Here is a 23,709-nt window from a genome sequence, read left to right as displayed (position 1 = left end):
AAAACACTGACAGTCTGCTGCCGCCTTCTGTTGCTTGACTGCTTCTCATAATGAGTACTTGCTAACTCTGTAAAAAAAAAAAAGTACTTTACCTGGCTTTGGCTACGCGCCTTACTACTAGGAAAAACAAAAATGAAATACCAAGTGGCAATCACGAGAACAAACACAACTTCAGCACGCATTTACCACCTTAAACACAGTAAGCAATACAATGTTTCCTAGCAATGACAACTGCGCTAAAATCGAATGAGAAAAGAAACTAAAACATAAAAAAATAAAAGCTCACAGAGACTATCTGGCAACAAGGTCACAATCAAAATCATCATTCCATGTATGTTCCAATACGCAAATCATGTTTTGCTCCAGGAGCCTTTTATTGACGTCGCTCTTTCTAATGTTTTTTGCAAGCTACTGGTGGTGGTTTCGTTCTCATTTACTCCTCTAGTTCAACTTGCTTTACTCTCTTGTCTAAATATTATTCAATATGCCTATCTTTAATATAACATTGTCTATCACAGCATGTCTAAAGCAACTTCACGATCTCTACATTTTTCTGTATTTTCCTGATGACAGGCAGACAAGCTGGAAAACATGAGAGAATAGAGATAAATGAGGATGAATGAAGATATTTAAGCAGACAAGGAAGAAACATTGAGAGGAACCACGACTGATCAAAAGTAGAGCATGTGACGGGATTTTTTAATTATTACTAACATTCCTTTTCCTTGCATTATATTTATGTGGTTTTGAACACTGAATGTCCCCAACACTTGGGCCAAAGCTAGTGTGTTGTAATAACAAATAAGGAAACAGAACTAGACAGCTGTCTAGGTTTGTGTATATATTTATCCTCATGACTTGAGTAGCAAGCTGAAGTATCAATGAATTCAAATAAAAATTAAACATAGAGAAACTCTTAAGAGTGAGACAACTTTATGAATAAAGGCAAGCAAATACATATGGCAAATGGACAGCAGTAGTAAGTGAAGTGAGAACTGTGTGTCTGAGAGAAATCTACACAATGATACCTTACAAATAAATACATTTAAAAATCTGAAATAGAGAGTGCAAGCTGACATAATCATCAGTATTAATAATGAAAAAACACTAAAAGAACAAAAGACACACTTGTAGAACCTTTAAAGTTCAGTGTTCTGCTATAGATTTCAATACATTCTGAAAAAGATGAACATATCAAGGCAAAAATTACACCATCAATCATGTACCTGATGTGTGAATATGTGCTTGATCTTGTTCAGATCTTCTGGATCCGATGTCATTAACCAGAAGAATGACAGTAGCCACGCCCACCATAGCAGAGAGGACCAATCGGATCACAGCTCAGTAGAACCACAACAGTGGACAGAATCTGAGGAATAAAAACATAAAAACTGTCAATAAATGCTAATATATGCAGTGCTCTCCTGAGCATGTGTGACAGAGTTGAGTGATGTTGAGATGTCTGGTCTGGTTGCTGATGGGATTGGGATGAGATCCTGATGATGATGATGATAATGATGATGGAGGCCTTCCAATCTCTGCTAAGATGATGCTTAAACAAGTCGTGTTCATCCAAGTCTCTATATTTCGCTCACAGAACAACCTCCCAGACAACAACCAATCTGGTTTCAAAAGTGGCCACATAATTGAAACTGCCCTGCTTTCGGTTATTGAAGCCATGAGACTGGCAATTTCAGCTTCCAAATCTTCAATACTCATCTTGCTGGATCTGTCTGCTGCTTTTGAAAGAGTCATGCACTCCAATGGTTCAAGTCTTACCTCTCAGGTAGGACCTTCAGGGTGTCTTGGAGGGGTGAGGTGTCTAAGTCGCAACATCTAGCTACTGGGGTTCCTCAGGGCTCAGTGCTTGGACCACTTCTCTTCTCAATCTACATGTCATCACTAGGATCCATCATGGTTTTTCCTATCACTGCTATGCTGATAACAAACTCTACCTCTCATTCCAGCTAGATGATCCGACAGTAGCTGCTCGCATCTCAGCCTACTGGATGGAGGAAAGACCATCACTTTCAACTCAATCTTGCAAAGACAGATCTGCTTGTGAAAGTGACGTGACGTGTGGCCAAATATGGTATCCCAGCACTTCATCACAACTTCTCCATTCAGCAAGGTTTGTCAACCATAACTCTTTCCAAGACAGCCAGGAACCTTGGAGTTGTGATCGATGGTCAGTTAAACTTCACAGACCACACTTCACTGCCCAGTCCTGCAGATTTTCCTAATACAAGATTAGGAAGATCAGGTCCGTCCTATTGGAACAGGCAACACAACTCCTCATCCAAGCTCCTGTTCTCTCCAGACTGGACTATTAATGCTCTCTAGTTAGGCCTTCCAGCATGTACTGTCAAGTCTTTGCAACTGATCCAGAATGCAGCAGTGAGAGTGGTCTTCAATACGCCAAATAGAGCACACATCACACCTCTCTTCATAAACTTGCACTGGCTGCCAGTAGCCACTCGCGTCAAATTCAAGACAAATGTTTGCCTACAAGAAACATTGGCTTCAGACGTGCCCTCCAGAAGCTTGTGTTATGTGAGTGAATGGCGCCTTGTAGTACCATCCCACAGAGGCACAAAATCACTTTCACAGACCTTTACCTTGTCTGTTCCTTGCTGGTGGAATGACCTGCTAACTCTATCTAAGCTGCTTAGTCTTTAGCCATCTTCAAGAAACGGCTGAAGGTGCCTCTTCAACAATAGACCCTTTATTACTAACATTTTCTATTCTATATGTCTATTAAAAAAAAAAAAAGCTTGCTATGTACATTGTGCTAGATTAGACTTGCACATTGTTGCCCTTTTGTTGGTTTGATTGCTTCTATTGTCCTTTTTTGTAAGTTGCTTTGGATAAACGTGTCTGCTAAATTATTACATTTAAATTTGCAAAACATAATTTAGATTCGCAAAACATTGGAAATCTCTTCTTTGTACTTGTGTTCATTAAATAAAGGTTAAAGAGAATTAACAAATCACATATTCTTGATTTTAATGCATGGCAAATGTGACATGATCCATTACATTATTGTTCTCCAATATGATTGGTTCTTCATATGTTAAATTCAGCAAACTTTCTTCTGTTACTATAAAGATACATTAGCTTGCTACTCAAGTCATGAGCTTAAATCTATATACAAACCTAGACAGCTGTCTAGTACTGTTTCCTCTTTAGTTATTACAACACATTAACTTTGGCCCAAGTGTTGGGGACATTTAGTTTTCAAAAACATATAAATGTAATGCAAGGAAAAGGAATGTTAGTGTGTGATCAATTAAAAATTTCCTTCACATGCTCTTCCTTCAATTTTGACCAATTTTGATCTGCTTGAATATCTCTATTCATCCTCCATTCTCTCATGTTTTCCAGCTCGTCTGCCTGTCATCATTCAAAAATACAGAAACAAATAGAGATTGTGAAGAAGAAATGCTGTGATAGATGATGTTACATTAAAGATATGCATATTGAATGATATTTAGAAGATACTAAAGCCAGCTAGAAATGCAAATGAGAAAGAAACCACCACCAGTAGCTTGCAAAAAACAAGGCATGAGTCCTACAGCAAAACATGATTTGCGTATTGGACAATACATGAGTTTGACCTGGGTTACAGATAGTCTCCGCAAGCTTTTATTACGTTTTACACATGCACATAAGATGATTTAAGTATTTTCAGACTTTTGGAAAACACTTGATTATTTCTAAACACCTGTTTATTTCTGCTGAATGTCCACTGGTTTTGACTTAAACTGCTTCAGACAACCTGTTTGCTGATCGCCTGAATTTTGCCTGTTCCTGGTTTTAAGTTTGAAGATGTAAGATCAGCAAAAGCTTGTTGATTTTCGTGATGTAAAAGAGGATGGACGTCTGAGAGTAAACTGTGATGGAGGTTAGGGGAGGATTCACGCACAACCAGATAAAGATCACCGTCCAGTCGTGTTTCAGACATTTTAATTGCTGCTTTCAAGAACCAATGAGGAAAATGGCAATCAAATTAATTTTGTTCTGTTTGTGTTTGTGGCATCTGGTTGGTGAGTTTTAAATGTGTTTTTATGGCTTCAGTTCTTTCTGTGAAAGATTCTCTAAATGGTGGCTCTAAAACACTGAAGCTCAAACAGCAGCAGCTTTAGTTTCAGTGTGACGTGATTCTCATCTGCAGTAAAAGTGTTTTCTGTGTATGATGTTGTGTGGAGCTCAAATCAACTTCATCAGTAAATGGGTTTCATTCAGAATCACCACAAAGATGCAATTATTAATCGTTTTTGTAGTTTGGAAATTGATATCAAATGTAATTTTCATACAGTTTACATTAGTAATCCATCATACAGTTATTAAAAGATCTATCATTTAAACAGAAGACTCTTGTGTTTGTTCTTCAGGTGTGTTTGGTGATTCAGATGAAGTGAGGTCAGTGTCAGTGATGGAGGGAGATTCGGTCACTCTAAACTCTAGTCTTACTGAAATACAGACAGATGATGAGATCGAGTGGAGGTTTGGACATACCAACTTACTCATAGCTGAACTCAGTATGAAGTCCAGTATGATCCTTTTGTATGATGGTGATGACGGGAGATTCAGAGACAGACTGAAGCTGGATCATCAGACTGGATCTCTGACCATCACAGACACCAGAACCACAGACTCTGGAGTTTGTACAGTAAACATCCTCAGCGGAAGCAGAGAGATCAGATACAGATTTAATGTTACTGTCTATGGTAAGTAACAGTTACAGTGTCGTTTGTGCTGCCAGCTTCCTACTAATAATTCTCTTTAGGTGTATTTACACAAATAATTATTTCATAAACATTTATAAAAACAAACCATTTAAGATCCCATGCACAGTCTTTCTCCTTATGTTTTTAAATAGTCTTTCATTTTGAATGACATTTTCCTCTCTGACAGTGTAATCTTTTTAAATATGAATCTATTATAAATCTTGAGAAATGAAGGCTAACAGTATCAGCATTAAAACACACTGATTCTCAATAAAAACATTCAAAACAGCCTCTTAATTACTGTTACTTGCTCTTCATTTATTCTCTCGTGTTTTCAGCTCGTCTGCCTGTTCCTGTCATCAGCAGTGACTCTTCAAACTGTTCTTCGTCATCATCATCATCATGTTCATTGGTGTGTTCAGTGGTGAATGTGAGTCATGTGACTCTCTCCTGGTACAAAGGAAACAGTTTATTGTCCAGCATCAGTGCGTCTGATCTCAGCATCAGTCTCTCTCTACCTCTGGAGGTGGAATATCAGGATAAAAACACCTACAGCTGTGTGCTCAACAATCCCATCAGCAACCAGACTCAACATCTGGATATCACTCAACTCTGTCACACATGTGCAGGTACGGCAGTTCATTATGTGGCTTTCTGGAATACGTGATCCTGATTGGTGAATAGCGGCATTCAAATATTGTCTCATAAACACCGCTGTCCATAGCAACACGATTTTGCCTTGACTTTTATTATGTCTCTTGTATCACAGACTTGCACTCTCTTGATTCATATGTGCTGACCTATCAAGTTGTGGTTTAGTTATTTGGAGAGTTTTTAAGCAGGCATGAAGAGGCCTCTAGATGGGGGGTAGACAGCATTGTTCTGTCTGATCGTGTTTGTTCGCCCAGGTTCGCCATTTTAAGGGCAAAATGCTTCCAGCACTGACGGGCGCTTTTTAGAAACAAGCTTTGTAACCTTTGTTTGGAACCAGTGATTTGGAGCGCGTATCAAAGAGCCAAAGACTGTTTACTTGAGTGATGTAACAGTTTTCATCTTGTTCTGTTTGTTCTTCAGGTGTGTTTGGTGATTCGGATGACGTGAGGTCAGTGTCAGTGATGGAGGGAGATTCGGTCACTCTAAACTCTGGTCTTAATGAAACACAGAAAGCTGGTCGGATATTGTGGACCATAACGTTTAAACCGAACAACTTGCTCATAGCTAAACTCAGCAGATCGCACAGTATGATCTCTATATATGATGCTATCGATGAGAGTTTCAAAACTTTATTACATTATGCCGAGCGCCCACTGGAGGAATACTAACTTTATGTATTTTATTATAATTTTCAGTAAAGCGCAACATATAGAGCTTTACATCATTACATTATTGTTAAGCTCAATACTTTTTTTAAATGTACTATTCAATTGTCATTTGTTTACTCTGTTTACTATTTGTATTAATGCACTGCCTATTTTTTCTTTATGGAATCATAACATTGCATTTTTTGAAAATAATAATAAATGTAAAATAAATTTAAAAATGTGTATTATCTTCTTTAAAATAATCCTCATTGAGGATTTAGATCGATAATATTTAGCCAATGTAAATTTATTTTTCATTTGTTTCAATTTAGTTTCAATATTTCTGAAAAATTTATAATTAGGTTGTCTATTATTGGTGGCATATGAATTCACAAGAGTATAATGAGTATGATTAATATTGACATGGAATATTATCATTCTTCCCAACCTATCTGTTTCATGGCTTAGGACCTGACCCCTGGAATGTCCTTTTAATATAGTGACCCCTGCAGATCTATTGCAATCTGAAAACCATATGTCATTTACTGAGCATGTTATGGCTCACTTTATTTCTGTTGAAAATGACGCCACTGAACAGAAGAGGAAGCTGTGGTCTACTGGAGCTTAAAGCGGCAAAGTTAACATGTTGTGAAATGACCAAAAAAGAGCTGGATGTTCCCACACATCAAGTTGTGCAGTTATTATAGCTGACTGACAGTAGAGTTTCTCATGACTTTACTACAGAGCAGCCTCACATCAGCTCATCTGTCATTTTATTACTGAACCAGTTCTGAAGAGTTTGTCTTTTCATATTTGTGGACTGAAACCGTTGAAGATGTTTGACAGATTTGGCTTCTGTTTGTGTTTGTGGCGTCTGGTTGGTGAGTTTTTATGGCTTCAGTTCCTTCAGATTCAGTGTTTGTTTGTTTTTTCTTCTAAATGTTCTTTATATAAATCACTGAAGCTCAAACAGCAGCAGCTTTAGTTTCAGTGTGACGTGATTCTCATCTGCAGTAAAAGTGTTTTCTGTGTATGATGTGTTCAGATGTTTTACATTTTAAACTGTCTTTATTAAGTTATGTAAAAATCTTTTTTCTTTATGTTCTTCAGGTGTGTTTGCTGATGCAGGTGCAGTGACATCAGTGTCAGTGACGGAGGGAGATTCAGTCACTCTAGAATCTGGTGTTACTGAAATACAGACAGATGATCTGATAGCATGGACCTTTGGACGTCCAGAGACTCTTATAGCTCTAATCAATAAAGAGGAGGTCATTTTCTCTTCATCTGATGGTCCTGATGGGAGATTCAGAGACAGACTGAAGCTGGATCATCAGACTGGATCTCTGACCATCACAAACACCAGAATCACAGACTCTGGACTTTATCAAATAACCATCAGAAGTACAAAACCGACCACATATAGATTCAGTGTTACTGTCTATGGTGAGTCACAACTACAACTTCATTTGTGCTGCAAGATGCATGAAAAAACATTTTATGAATCAAAGTAAAAAAATCACACGTTTTTTTTCTTCTTTTCTTTTCTTTCTTTTTTTCTTTACTTTTCTTTTCGTTTCTTTTCTTTTTTAATGATCTTTAAAAACATTTATTCAGATACCATAAAAATGACAAAGGTGTTTAGTGCAAAGACAAAATATTTTTGACATCATGTCATCTTTAGTGTCAGATGGATGGATGCCCTTTATTGGGCTTCAAAATCTTGACCCCCATTCACTGCCATTATAAAGCTTGGAAGAGCCAGGATTTTTTTTAATATAACTCTGATTGTGTTCATCTGAAAGAATAAAGTCATATACACCTAGGATGGCTTGAGGGCAAGTAAATCATGGGGTAATTTTCATTTCTGGGCGAACTAACCCTTTTAAAGCTACAGTCTGTAACTTTTTCTGATAATAGTAACAAATATATTAATGAGAGATAGTAAAAAAATATATATATTTTTTTTTCAATTTTCCAAACCATCTCTTCCCAAAACCAAACAGTCAAAAAAGAAATCTCCCTTGCCATTGGTCAGTTTTTCGCGGGCAAGTTCACTACTGTAAATTGATTTACAGTAGTGAGGAAATACAGTAGTGACCGTATATTTTTCCCATAATCCTTTGCTGTTTACAGTAACTGTCTGTATACACATTTTACAGTATCTTACTGTACATATTACAGTATAATACTGTTCAAATTACAAAAATCAGTTACAGTGTATCAGTGTTTGTTTTTGATTTTCTCCTCTTTAGTGCATTGCGGTCAAAACTGTTTATATTTATTTATATGTCTTTTTAGCAAGGTTTGCACAGCACTATTGTGCTTTATAAATAAATTTTGATTTGATTTAATTTGATTTATTCTCTCATGTTTTCAGCTCGTTTGCCGGTTCCTGTCATCAGCAGAAACTGTTCTTCATCATCATCATCATCATCATCACATCAGAATTGTTCACTGGTGTGTTCAGTGGTGAATGTGAGTCATGTGACTCTCTCCTGGTACAAAGGAAACAGTTTATTGTCCAGCATCAGTGTGTCTGATCTCAGCATCAGTCTCTCTCTACCTCTGGAGGTGGAATATCAGGATAAAAACACCTACAGCTGTGTGCTCAACAATCCCATCAGCACCCAGACTCAACATCTGGATATCAGGCGTGGCTACTGTCATTCTTCTGGTTTATGACATCAGATCCAGAAGAGCTGAACAAGAGGTGTGTTTGGCTAGAAGTAGCACTGCGCAGGCCGATGAGTGATCGAAGAGCGATTCGAAAGCATAAGAAGCCGTCTGCTCTCTACGGCTCTCGCGGTACTTTGATGTCATACACCGATCGGTCTGCGCAGCGCGGCTTCACATCGAACACACCTAAGATCAAGCACAGATTCACACATCAGGTACATGAGTGAGGATGTCATCTCTCACAAAATGCTGCATATATAAATATTTGTGAGATTAATGTATAGCTTTATTTTTTTGCAATCTAAAGCAGAACGAGAAGTGCATTTTTGTTCTTCTAGTGTTTTTGTCATAATAAATATTTGATGATTATTTGAGCTTACGCTCTCTCTATTAGTGTCAGATATTTAAAATATAGGTTATTGTTTGTATTTCCCTCAGATACATTGCTGTTCAACATTTTGTTTGGATTATTTACTATAGCTAGGTTTGGTTGATCATGTGATCTGTGTAACCATGTGGTTCCTTATATTAAGATGGCTCCTGCATTAGACTTGAAGCAGCGCTGCGCAGACGGATCGGTGTATGACATCAAAGTAAAAGTAAAAGTAGACTTGTTTGAGATGAGCCTAGCCTCGCCTGAACTTTAGCAAAGACTATAGAAAACCCAAGACGTGTCACTCGTATAGTTTTGAATGGGGAAAAATGCAACGCTCAATATGGCCGCTCTATCAAAGGAAGCCCCGCCTTCTGAGTAAAAGAGCCAATCGCTAATCAGTAAAGTCATTGCATCACTGCAGCTGCTGTTAGAAGCCCTGGTTGCTATAGAAACAGTCAGCGTTCTGAGACGTGCGCTTAGGTCTGGCACTGGCTGCTCTAGCCTGAAAAATAAGATTTTTTAATGCTATTTGAGCAAAAGAAACAACATTTATGAGACAGTTGTTGACAGATTTCATTGGTGATTTCAAATATGGAATTTAATGGTAAGCTTGGCGAACAGTTTTGGAGAATTTAATGTAAAAGTATAGATATAAATATATAGGAGCTGCACTTGCATGCCCGAGAGACGTTTCAAAGATGGCCGCTGAGTGAAATGACTTGCCTAAAGGGACTTTGACTTTAGGCAAGAGTTAGGGCTGCAGTGAGGAGAGGAGTGAAATAAGCGCAGTCAAGACGGACAGTTCTGACTTCTCAAAGTAGAGACCAAGGGTGAACATCGCGTTATTCACACTCATGCGCTGTGTTGCTAATAAACATGATAGAATTTCAGTTCTGTTGCTTTTATATGAAAGTAAATATGATGAAAATGACACTCAAAGTACTTGCTATTTAATTCCATAATTATTCTGTAGACTATTTATCATCCATTTTTACTTTAATACAGTTATTTTAGAATTTTTAGAAATATGACAACAATCACATATCTCACACAAAGATCGCACTGTCATACTGTTTGAGAGTATTCATGCATAATTTAAACTCATAATTACATGATATCAGATAAAAAAGAAAACATTTGAGAAGAGAACGTAACATCACGCTTGTTTGAACCAATGAGCATTAAGCTGTGTCTTCAGCGAGTCGTTTCCCATCATGCTTTTGGTCAGCGCAGTCGGTGGAGAGCAACTGCGCTCGACTGCACGGCCGACTCACTGTCGCGAGAGATTTTTGACACACGTCGCCGTGACTTCAGAACATCAGACTGCCCTCGGACACATTTCTAACCAGCATGCATCCACAGTGATCACCGGCGATCGGTTCAGCGCAGATTGTGCTCATCTCAAACGAGCATGTTGTTAGCTTGACATTGACAAAGGTCAACATTTGCCCCTATTTCCAGTAAAGTATTGCTTTTATCTCGCACTTGATGACTTCTTTTTTGGTAGCGTGTGCAGACTTTCTTTAAGTGTTCTACCTTTTGGATTTTTTTTTAACGCACCTACGGTTATGGTGAGTTCTTGACTATTCCTCAGATACATAAAACTAATTTATAAAGACTTTACTACTGCTGTTCATTTGTCATCTATATTTGCTTGCTTTTATCAATAAAGTTTTCTTACTCTGAGTCTCTACATGTTTCATTACAGTCATTATTATTAATATTTATTAACAATATCACAAGGGTACACATAAACATTAGAACAAGAACAAGTGGGGAATACAGTAAAAACAAAAGATAATTAAATAAGTAAAAATAAAACAAAATAAATAAATAAGTGGTAACTTTTATGATGTGTTTTTTTTTTCTATAAGATTGGATGTTTTTTTTTTAAGCTTTTTTGTTGGAGGAGATTCTTTGAAGTGATGAGAAAAGTAAAAGGAAATCAGAAGTGAATATTTTACAATTGGGTTCAAAGTTAAGGCACCGTGCTTTGTGAACGTGGTATTTTCTCATCATACAAATTAAGACCAGGGCATCCTCTAGCTCCCTATTGTCAGAAACAACAGAATGAAAGAGAACCTTAACTACAGAAATGTTACATAGACGAAAGAATACAAGTAAACATGCTGGAATTTGAAGCCAGAATATAAGGACAGAAATAGAATAAATGTGAGAGAGATTCTTCCTCTTCTTGGCAAAAGGAGCAGAGTGGTGAAAGGCTTCTTTTATTTTTTGGGGGCAGTTGTGGCCTAATGGCTAGAGAGTCGGGCTTGTAAACCAAAGGTCACAGATTCGAGTCTCAGTAGGCAGTGATTGTAGGTAGGGGGAGTGAATGAACAGCACTCTTTTCCACACTCAGTACCACGACTGAGGTGAGACCCTTGAGCACAGAATCCCCAAATGCTCCCCGGGCGCCGCAGCAAAGATGGCTACCTTCTGGAATATCAGAGCTCAACATGATTTTGCAGCGTTGAGTATTGCAGCCAATCACAGGCATTTATGTTCTCCACAAATCCTTATAAACAGCAAAGCGGAGACACAGTTCACTGCTTTACTCAGATTCATTGCTTAAAATGGAGAGTTTAATGTTCAATTTGCACTGAACAAACAGTTTCAGTGATCAGGAAGCGCTCTTTACTCACTGTCTGTAATTTCATTCACAATTTGAAGAAAACATGTGTATATAAAACATTTTATAATATTACAGCAGTTTACTGTTCCTGGAACAGATTTGGTATGTTTGTATTCATTAGGTGTGTTTATATGAATGTTAATGATATGAAAATATCAGAGAAGACTTTTCTACACACAGTTCTAGCAGGTGATCTGTTCCTGCAGGCAGAGGCGGACTTAACCATTAGCAGAAAAATTCAAACGGAAAAAAAGATTTTGGAAAAAATAAATCTTAGGCTAATTTGGGAAAAATAAAACGGATTTCATAGGGCCCTACAATTATCATGCATCTGAAGCTATCATTTTAATACTAAGCAACAGTGCATATTATATAGGGCCTATTTTAATATTTTTAAATGTCGCTCACTCGTTTTTGTGAAAGACCCAAGAAGGACCATGCACAGTCACTTTCGACACAGGCACACTTCATGTTTGGTTGAAATAATCCTTAAGCATGTAAATTTATAATTTCCTTCAGTTTAATTTAAATGTGCAATTAAAATAAATAAAAATAAATGTATATTTTAAAGTTTAGAATTAGACAGCCTTGCAATGTGCAGACAATTGCATAGTGAAAATTACCCTAACGCACCACCTAGTGTCCAACCTACTCTAATACTATTATAAACTGTTTAAATATGAACAAGGGATTTACAACATTAAAGAAATCCTTTATTTATAACATGTACATGAAAAATCTAAAAGATTAGACACAACTATGGGACACGGTCGTGCAGCAGCGAGCAACAGTGAAAGGAACCTCAAGGTTGTAAATGTGTGAAATTGTATAGGGCCCCATTCCTGTATTTTGCCTGGGACCCCCAAATCACTAAATCCGCCCCTGCCTGCAGGGGGTCCCAGGACCAGGATTGAGAACCACTGGTCTGAATGAATGAATATTATCGTCAATGTACACGTTTCTTTTGACTGGTCATCCACCAGGAGGCGCTAAGATTTTTTGTCTTATTGGAGACACCAGATCACATCATGAACTTATAAAATCATATTTGTATATTGAAGAACACTTTTCTACACACAGTTCTAGCAGGTGATCTGTTCCTGCTCCATAAAGCCATCAGAGAAACTCTGAAATCAGTCTGAGAGGAGAAACACCTGAGACATTTGATAAGAAATGACGAAGAAACGAGCTGAAGACAGTGACAGGAGAGAGCAGAGCCGAACACTCTCAGGATCTCATGAGCAGATCAAACACTGCTTTAAAACACTCTTAACTTCTCTAGTCTCTGATCATGTTATGGCTCAGTTTATTTCTGTTGAAAATGACGCCACTGAACAGAAGAGGAAGCTGTGGTCTACTGGAGCTTAAAGTGGCAAAGTTAACATGTTGTGAAATGACCAAAAAAGAGCTGGATGTTCCCACACATCAAGACTTAAAGATGTGCGGTTATTTTAGCTGACGGTTGAGTTTCTCATGACTTTACTACAGAGCAGCCTCACATCAGCTCATCTGTCATTTTATTACTGAACCAGTTCTGAAGAGTTTGTCTTTTCATGTTTGTGGACTGAAACCATTGAAGATGTTTGACAGATTTTGCTTCTGTTTGTGTTTGTGGCGTCTGGTTGGTGAGTTTTTATGGCTTCAGTTCCTTCAGATTCAGTGTTTGTTTGTTTTTTCTTCTAAATGTTCTTTATATAAATCACTGAAGCTCAAACAGCAGCAGCTTTAGTTTCAGTGTGACGTGATTCTCATCTGCAGTAAAAGTGTTTTCTGTGTATGATGTGTTCAGATGTTTTACATTTTAAACTGTCTTTATTAAGTTATGTAAAAAATCTTTTTTCTTTATGTTCTTCAGCTGTGTTTGCTGATTCAGATGCAGTGAGGTCAGTGTCAGTGACGGAGGGAGGTTCAGTCACTCTAGAATCTGGTGTTACTGAAATACAGACACGTGATCTGAAAACATGGACTTTTGGACATCCAGAGACTCGTATAGCTCTAATGATTAAAGAGAGTGGAAACTTCTCTACATCTGATGGTGATGCTGTGGGATTCAGAAACAGACTGAAGCTGGATCATCAGACTGGATCTCTGACCATCACAGACACCAGAATCACAGACTCTGGACTTTATACAGAAAACATCAAAGGCACAAAACAGCACACATATAGATTCAGAGTTACTGTCTATGGTGAGTCACAACTACAGTGTCATTTGTGCTGCCAGTCTTTATACTAATATGTATGTATTAAGTATTTTTACACAAAAAAATTATTTATTAAGTATTTATAAAACAAACAATCCACTTAGACATTTAAGACCAATTTCTTTTCACGTTATTTTTTAGATTTAGAGTTAGATAGAGTTTTTTATTTGGTCATTTTGTATTGAATTAATTTATTATAAATCCTGAGAAATTATTTAAGATGAAGCCTAACAGTATGAAGCACCTGATCTGTTCCTGCTCTATAAAGCCATCAGAGAAACTCTGAAATCAGAAACAACTGAGACATTTGATAAGAAATGAAGAAGAAACGAGCTGAAGACAGTGACAGGAGAGAGCAGAGACAAACACTCTCAGGATCTCGTGAGCAGATCAAACGCTGCTTTAAGACACTCTTAACTTCTCTAGTCTCTGATCATGTTATGGCTCAGTTTATTTCTGTTGAAAACGACAACACTGATCTACAAGAAGTTGAGGTCAACTGGAGCTTAAAGTGTTCACTGTGTTCAGAAAGATAATGTGAAATAATCATCAAAAAAAGGGCTGCATGAACACGCACATCAACACAGAGAAAAGAACACACCGGCACAAGATGCATAAAGCAAAATGTTTCCTGAAATATCCACATGTAAGTTTGGTTTCCCTACAGCGGTTCAGGCTGTAGGATTGCCAAATGACTAAAGAAACAGTTACAATCTTCTTTTATCCCTTCCTTGACCATGTGACTAAAAACCAAATGTGAGACATTCAAACTGACCAATCAGCAGATTACAGCTTCACCCACTGTGCAAAGGTGTGACAATTAGCAGACCCATGATGTATACACATGTTGGCCTACAAGCCTTGATCACTATCAGCACTTCTGTGCCTTCAGGAATGCCAAATGGCCCTTTTGTTACTGAAGATAGGTTTGAGACAGGAAAGCAGAAGTCTTTGATCATTTTCAGTTCTACACACAACTTAGCAACAACACAGTTTATCAATCAAATACGTGTGAAAGTTGCTCTTATTATAATAGTAGGTCCTGGTGTGTTTTCTTTCAGAATTGGATGGCAGAAAGGAAGTGTAAAAAAAAAAAATTACATTCTGTGACCAATGACTTAAATGACATTCAAATCAGAGAAATTCACAGTAGTTTGTATCTCTGGATATTACTGTCTGTTATACATTATCATTCTGCCACATGTTGAAAGCGCAGAATTGTAACTGAACGCTTCTCTCGCAAAGATATTGTTGCTAGACTGGGTCAACGATTTCCAGCCCAAGCTCTGCAAAAACCTGCCCGATAAGACAATTCAAGTGCAGACCAAAAAAAAAAAAAAAAAAGCCCAGTATAAGTGATCAGAGTAAGTGGCGTAATTTGAGCAACAAGCAAACGTTTTGGGTTGACAGTTACATGTTCATCTTACATGCTTATGGTCACACCATAACAGCCCAAAATGTAATTCGTTGAAACATGCAGTACACTAGTTAGACAAAAACAACAACAATGTGCTCATGTTGCACTCTAACTTAAACAGAAATACAATCATTGGGGTCCAAGCATCAATGGCCCTTGTATATAATTGAAATCTTATGATGAGGTTTTACAGCAAAGTCCGTCTTGAATCATCACTGATAGTTAGGGTTTGATGGTTACAGAAATATGGAGATAGAATTGTTGCTTAATTCAAAATAAATAGATTACGATCCATAAATAAATGTAAAGAGATTAACAAACATTAAACATATTGACAAATAAATAGAATGAGATCCACAAATAAAGTTTCACAAATATGAATTAAATTCACAAATAAATAAAATGAGATTTGCAAATAAAAAAAACATATTCACAAATATATATTTATGTCACAACCACAACTTTGCCTGGCGTTTATTTGTGAATCGCGTCCTGAGCATTTGTAGATAGCTGCACGCATTTGTGAATCGCGTCCTGTGCATTTGCGAATTGTGAAACATTTCTTGCGTCAAGACGTGCTGACAATCCACAAATACGTGGACTCCACCCACCGTCTACTCAAGCCAATCAGATAACAGCCACATTTCGCTAACCAATCGTAGCACGATCTCGCTATAGCCAATCACGTTTTGCTTTACAATCAGGGCGGTCTCGTCCTGAGATAACATTCATCTGCATTGGCTCAAATAGGTAATATAAGGGCCATAAAATGGGTACAGTAAAAGATGTTTAAAGTTGGATTTTGTTAGACCATTAGACTGTGTATCATGCCAACCAAGCCACAGTACTATATTGTATGTGCCTTTGAAAATGCCAGAGAAACAGTGCGTGATGAAGTGTAGTAGGTTAGACCAGTGGTTACCAACCCTGGTCCTGAAGGCACCCCAACACTGCACATTTTGCATGTCTCCTTTCTCTGACGCACCAATTTCAGGTCTTGAAGTCTCTACTAATGAGCTGATGAGCTGAATCAGGTGTGTTTGATTAAGGAGACATGCAAAACGTGCAGTGTTGGGGTGCCTCCAGGACCAGGGTTGGGAACCACTGGGTTAGACTAGTGTGTGTGCGCATTTACAGTGTGTTCTTTCACTGTATGATTCAGTTTATTAAAATACATTTCGAATGATCACAAAATTCAAGATATGGGAGCAGAAAATGTAAAAATGTATATCATTTAATATAGTTTAAATAAATATCATTTATATATCAATGTTGTTTCTTTTCTCCAAAAAATCAACATGATTTCAAATGTGATATTAAAATTATGGGATATTAATATACAGTTCAATAAACAAAAAGTTAATTAAGAGACTTAAGTTTTAGACACCATATTGCCTGTTTTTGCTTTATTTCGACAACAAAAATAACTCCAAACAAAGCCACAGCAACATTTAGTTGACTTTTTTTCTTCAGCAGAACAGTAAAGAAGATCTTTAGCTGAAACCGTTCTCCTTGGTGAATCATAAAATGCAAGTCAGCGGATGCCCGTATTTGAGAATAAAAAGAAGCATGTCAAGGAACACAAAATTAGTACCTGTGACTCCTGATGATTATATTATGAAGCGAAACGATCAGTCTGTGCAAGAAACTGAACATTATTTACAACATTATTACCTGTAATCCAGAGACTTCTTTATTATTATAATTTTTTTTTTTTTTTAAGTGTAGGCCTATTTTTAGTTGTGAATGTCCCAATTGGGGGTACAGGATTTAGAAATCTCAGATAAATGATCATGTTATATATTTTGGTTGCATTTGTGAGATAATAAAAAATTTAACTGCTTGTGTAAAATAGATACATAATATCATAACACCGATTGATATACTCCTGAATTTAATCGAATTACTTACAGTAAGCCGTGAAAAAGGACTCAATGCACTGATGGACATACAGCCGAATTCAGTTCTCTTTCACAGCTTATTGTGCTTAAACGGTCAAATACACACACAATTATGTCAAAATGCACATTGTATGGCGTATTCACATAAACACACAATCTGTTATGTCCTACATGAACATAAACAGTTCAGAGCAAATCGGATGTGTAACAGTATATTAGAGCCATGAATTCGTTCTTAAAGGGACAGCAGCCTAATAAGCTGTTGCCATCTGTTACAGTAATGTTAATTTAAAAAAAACACATCACTTTTGTATCTTTATTATAAATCAATTTATATGTAATTCATACAGTGAAGACTATACAGTGTTTTATTTGTACATTTGATTATTCAATTTCAAGGTTTACATTTAATTCAGTGAGTTTTTTTCTTCAAGACCTATTAAACTGTCTACTGCAGTCAAATAGGAAAAAGTACACAAAACAGTAAACTAGAATCAAATATATGCATAAATTGAATCAACATTTGATTAAAATTTGAGAATCGATTTTATTTGATATGAATCAAATCGTGAGGAACTCAAAGATTCACACCCCTATAATCTAACATATTTGTTTCTAGAATTATGATGCAAAATGCAAGTTGCCGTATTATAGCACCACCTAGTGTCGACGGGAGTAGCTCTGACAATAATAATAAATTCACTTAATGTACTGTGATCTGCTTCATCTGTGAGTCAGAATTAAACCTGCTCTGTACAGAAATGTGGTTTGATCTGCTGGTGGACAAACAGCGTCTGCATCAGAGTGTCTATCATTAGTTGAATGCGGTCAGTGTTTCTGTCAGTAGTTTGTGGATGAAAAGTTTCTTCATTTCTCTCCTGTTAATGAGAACCTCATGTTCTTCCACTCCACATAAACAATAAAGTGACTTTATAAACCCCTGAGAAACAGTCCAATCAGAGAAACAGGTCATTGGTCAAGTAGGATTGTCACCTATCATGCATTATTGAACACCGCAGATTGACCACAGATCATCCCAAAACACTAAATTACACACAAGTAGATACAGATTTCTAATCATGCAACATTTCACTTCTTCACTCTTGATCATATTTCTGTACCATCCATAAAACAGCTTAGTTACTTCCAACAAATCCAACAATCAAATAATAACTAGATGTATTTTCATAATTTTCACGACTCGCACATGCATGTGATGTCCCCAGTGCAGCAGGCAAGCTTGGAATATGGAAAAGCTTACATTCAGCAGATAGAAATATTGCATTATACTGATTTTGTCAGGAAAAAAGATGATCTGAACACTGTTGTGTAAGATGTGGCTTTACTTGCTCTGGCATTACATCCCACCCACATCCCTCTGATCAGCATGTGGTACATTATATTACTATAATAAATTTTTTTTTTTGGAAAATTAAAGTTTCTTACAAACTTATGTGATTTGATAAAATACATAATGAAATATAATCGTATGTGGGTAATGGAGAAATTACAATTAGCTTCACAATTAGCAAATTACAATTAGCTTCACAAACTACACATGACAATTAATGAGATTAATACAACACTTCTACTTGAATGTCACTATCAATCACTAGAATTTTATGTGGAAGATACAGTTACAACTTCTGTGAGGTGTGAAGAAAAAGTAACGTAACTAGTAGTGTAACTACGTCACGTTTGCACTACTGAGTGGAGTGCGGAGCAAGGAACAGAGGGAGACGAGGAGTACATCAATCCAGAGAATTTTAATATAGTAAGGAACCACGAAAACTCATGTAGACATGAACAATACCGGACGCTGAACTAAAAACAGGGAACACTATTTAAACACATGACAAGACGAGGGACTGACGAGACACACCTGGGATCAATGGAAATAATAACAGTTTTAAGATATCATCCAGCTCCTTTGATCCTGATTCCCAAATTAAAAATAGTACATTAATTACATCAAAACTAAAAAGTTTGTTGTAAGTCGAGAAAACAAGCCAAGACATTTCTTTCCAAAAATCCTTTGCATACTTGCATTCAAAAAATAAGTGTGATATTGTTTCCAAATTAGAATTACAGAATGTGCATTGTGAAGAGATGTCCAACTTAAATTTTGAGAGTAAAGAATTACAGGGATAGTACATATGAAGAATCTTATAGTAAAGTTCTTTCATCTTGTTAGGTAACAGAAACTTGTTAATACCGGCCCATATTTTAATAGTAGAAAGAAAAGGGTCATTTATTTTCCACTTATAAAATGCTTTAGGATGACAACTAAGCTTCTTAAAAAGGATTTTTCTAATCCAGAAATTGTTACATTTAACATTAGAAAGCTCCAGACCTCCAACACAAATTTTTGGCATTTCACATTTTGAAGATCTGTAACAATTTGCCCTAACCAAATGTTTGAGCTTGAACTTGCCCCCGGAATTAAATCAACATAATCGGGACAGGAACAGGAAACTAACCAAATATGGGCAAGGAAGGCACATGGGGAGCAAAACACACACAAAACACGGAACAAAGTCTGACAAACTAATTACTGTAGCCAGAAAGTAATAAGTAAAGAAACAATATTACTTTTGAAATGAGTAACTAGTAATGAGTAATACATTACATTCTTTGAGTAACTAGCCCAACACTGGTGCTGATATATGTGGTTATTTACTGAGCTGATGTCTGTCTTTTGTTGTAGATCAGACTGACATATTCATTCACACTAATGACTGTCTGTCTTTAACTGTTACACAACACCAGACCCACAGACTCCTCCATCTCCTGAAACCTCAGGACCTCTGCTAATATTGCTGATCTCTGCTGCCGCTGGATCTCTGGTGATTGTGGCTGTAATTGGGTTGTTTTGTATCTGCTGGAAACACAGAGGCGCAGGTCAAGTCAATCTACAGCTCACACATCTGTAAAAACAATTGTGAATCACCAATATTCTCCATGTTTTGACTGAATGTGTCTGTCATTACAGTTCATGAAGATGAGACTCCAGCTGCTGCATTACTCTACAAACACACTGGACTAATGACGGTAAGAGTCTCTGTGTCATTTCAATGACATTTACATTTATTACGGTTCAAAAATTCTATATAGCACATAGCAATAGTATATTACTGTTTGAAATATGTATCACATACTGCATGCTACTTCACAAACGTATTACACATATTTGTCAGTGTTTGGTGTGTTATGTGTTGAACATATTTTGTGGTTTCCATAATCAATCATATTGCTTGGTTTTATTTTTTGGTTACAATTAATAAAGTTCCTCTTGTGTTATGGCCTTCAAGTCCCCATGAAATCAAAATTAACATTTTTTAGGTGTTAGTATCAATAATAGTTGTTTCAACACAAGCAAACATCATACATGTGATTCCCTGTTTTTGTTTTGATTTGTTTTTAGTCCAAATGGACCCTGTGATAGTCTTTCCTTTTGCTTTATCTTAATAATCATCAGTGCATCTGGTTTGATCTGTCGTGGAGAAACAGTCAACATGTTTCGGTGTGTGTGTGTGTGTGTGTGTGTGTCTGTAGTTTGTGTGTGAAGCATTTCCTCATTTTTTCTCCTTCTGTTATGAATCTCACAATCTTCTGTTTCACACAAACAAAAAAAATCTTTACACTGAAATAAATTGAATGCTTATATCTTCTAAATGCAAATTGTGTCACTGTTTTGGAGTGCACTGCCTTATAGATAACCTTAAGACTAACATATTGATACTAACACCCAAAAAACTTTAATTTTGATTTCATGGGGACTTTCAGATGACAGACTATAAGCACTCAACACACTGAACCAAAACTAAGTTTGTTGATTAGATTTGTTCATATTTCTCTTTATTCTCTCATGTTTTCAGCTCGTCTGCCTGTTCCTGTCATCAACAGAGACTGTTCTTCATCATCATCATCATCATCATGTTCATTGGTGTGTTCAGTGGTGAATGTGAGTCATGTGACTCTCTGCTGGTACAAAGGAAACAGTTTATTGTCCAGCATCAGTGTGTCTGATGGAGGTTGAGTGTCTGGATGATTCCTACAGCTGTGTTGTGGCTCATTCATTCACCAACCGGACCACACATCTCAACACTGGACTCTGTCACACATGTTCAGGTATGTCAGCTGTGATTTTATTTTTATGTCAGCAATAATGTTTTTTGACTGAGCTGATCTCAGTTTGGTGTTTTTATTCCTCAGACTCTGTCCACTGTTGTGGTTCTACTGAAGCTGTGATCCGATTGGTCCTCTCTGCTCTGGTGGGCGTGGCTACTGTCATTCTTCTGGTTTATGAAATCAGATCCAGAAGAGCTGAACACGATCAAGCACAGATTCACACATCAGGTACATGATTGATGTCATTACTCACAAACTGATTTTGCATATATATATAAATATTTGTGAGATTTATTCATTTGTATGTTCATCTATTTCAGGAAGTATTGAAATCTAAAGCAGAACGCTAAAGGCTCTTGAAGTGTTTTCTGTTCTTCTAGTGTTTTTGTCATAAATACTGATGATTATTTGAGCTTACGCTCTCTTTCAGTGTCAGATTTTTAAAAGTCCAATTTGAAAGCCTTTTTTGTTTATATTTCCCTCAGATACCTAAAACAAATGAATAAAGAGACACTAAGATCTCTCTTTACTACTGCTGTGCATTTGTCATCTGTATTTGCTTGCCTTTATCAATAAAGTTTTTATTCACTCTGAGCTTCAAGAGTCTCTCCATGTTTTGTTAAATTTATTATGTCGAGCACCTCCTGGAGGAAAACTCCTCCTCCGTCAGTCAATGATAAAGTCTTTAAATCTCTGTAGTGTGATTTGTGTCTGTGTTTCATCTGTGGATCAACAGCACCATCAGTAACTCAGTCTGAATCAGCATGTTATCAGGAGTGATCTGCTCAGTTTCCTCTGACTCCACTAGTTCTGTCTGATTGCTTTAGCGTGTCTGTTCTGTTGCATAATATTATTAATTTCAAATTTAAATATCCATTTACTTTCATAAACCATCCTACATTTGCTCAACAGTATTAATCTGTGACAAACCCCGTTTGTTTTGTGTGTGTTTTGTTGATCCAGATGAAATATCAGTGATGGAGGGAGATTCAGTCACTCTAAACAATCGTCTTACTGAAATACTGAGTGTTGATGAGTTTCTGTGGTGGTTTTCATATACTAAAATAATTGCTATAATCGATAAACCGACCGACATATTCGATGTATATGATGATGCTCTTGATGGGATATTCAGAGACAGACTGAAGCTGAACAAACAAACTGGATCTCTGACCATCACAAACATCACAATGAAACATGCTGGAGATTATGAACAAATGACTAACAAACTGTTTGCGATTTTCAGTCTCACTGTCTATGGTGAGTGTTTTATTGGTTTCATTTATTTATTGCAGCATTAAAGTAAATCTAAGGAAGTATCTAATTACTTAGAATTACAAATCAGCTTTTTTAGCTTTATATTTAACTTTCTATTAAATCGTTTTTAAATGTTATACTTTTGATCATTCTTGGTTCCTCTCAATGTTTCTTCCTCATCTGCTTGAATATCTTCATTTATCTTTATTTCTCTTATATTTTCAGCTCGTCTGCCTGTTCCTGTCATCAGCAGTAACTCTTCACAATGTTCTTCATCATCATCATCATGTTCATTGCTGTGTTCAGTGGTGAATGTAGGTGATGTGACTCTCTGCTGGTACAAAGGAAACAGTTTATTGTCCAGCATCAGTGTGTCTGATGGAGGTTGAGTGTCTGGATGATTCCTACAGCTGTGTTGTGGCTCATTCATTCACCAACCGGACCACACATCTCAACACTGGACTCTGTCACACATGTTCAGGTATGTCAGCTGTGATTTTATTTTTATGTCAGCAATAATGTTTTTTGACTGAGCTGATCTCAGTTTGGTGTTTTTATTCCTCAGACTCTGTCCACTGTTGTGGTTCTACTGAAGCTGTGATCCGATTGGTCCTCTCTGCTCTGGTGGGCGTGGCTACTGTCATTCTTCTGGTTTATGAAATCAGATCCAGAAGAGCTGAACACGATCAAGCACAGATTCACACATCAGGTACATGATTGATGTCATTACTCACAAACTGATTTTGCATATATATATAAATATTTGTGAGATTTATTCATTTGTATGTTCATCTATTTCAGGAAGTATTGAAATCTAAAGCAGAACGCTAAAGGCTCTTGAAGTGTTTTCTGTTCTTCTAGTGTTTTTGTCATAAATACTGATGATTATTTGAGCTTACGCTCTCTTTCAGTGTCAGATTTTTAAAAGTCCAATTTGAAAGCCTTTTTTGTTTATATTTCCCTCAGATACCTAAAACAAATGAATAAAGAGACACTAAGATCTCTCTTTACTACTGCTGTGCATTTGTCATCTGTATTTGCTTGCCTTTATCAATAAAGTTTTTATTCACTCTGAGCTTCAA

General features: G+C 36.8%; 1 protein-coding gene across 1 annotated transcript; it reads left to right on the top strand.

The window, feature by feature from the left end:
* The first annotated feature begins 3,997 nt into the window (after positions 1–3,997).
* LOC107742803 (uncharacterized) lies at positions 3,998–21,707 on the top strand. The gene is made up of 6 exons (XM_016555845.1): positions 3,998–4,046; positions 4,395–4,730; positions 5,069–5,256; positions 21,274–21,370; positions 21,455–21,598; positions 21,691–21,707. The coding sequence occupies exons 1-6, from the start codon at positions 3,998–4,000 to the stop codon at positions 21,705–21,707; spliced, it is 831 nt and encodes a 276-aa protein (XP_016411331.1).
* Positions 21,708–23,709: the final 2,002 nt, after the last annotated feature.

Source organism: Sinocyclocheilus rhinocerous, unplaced genomic scaffold (assembly GCF_001515625.1).
Source record: "Sinocyclocheilus rhinocerous isolate Xijiao unplaced genomic scaffold, SAMN03320098_v1.1 scaffold1879, whole genome shotgun sequence".
NCBI lineage: Eukaryota > Metazoa > Chordata > Actinopteri > Cypriniformes > Cyprinidae > Sinocyclocheilus > Sinocyclocheilus rhinocerous.
Note: the sequence above shows the minus strand (reverse complement) of the source record. Positions and strands in the feature narration are given on the sequence as shown.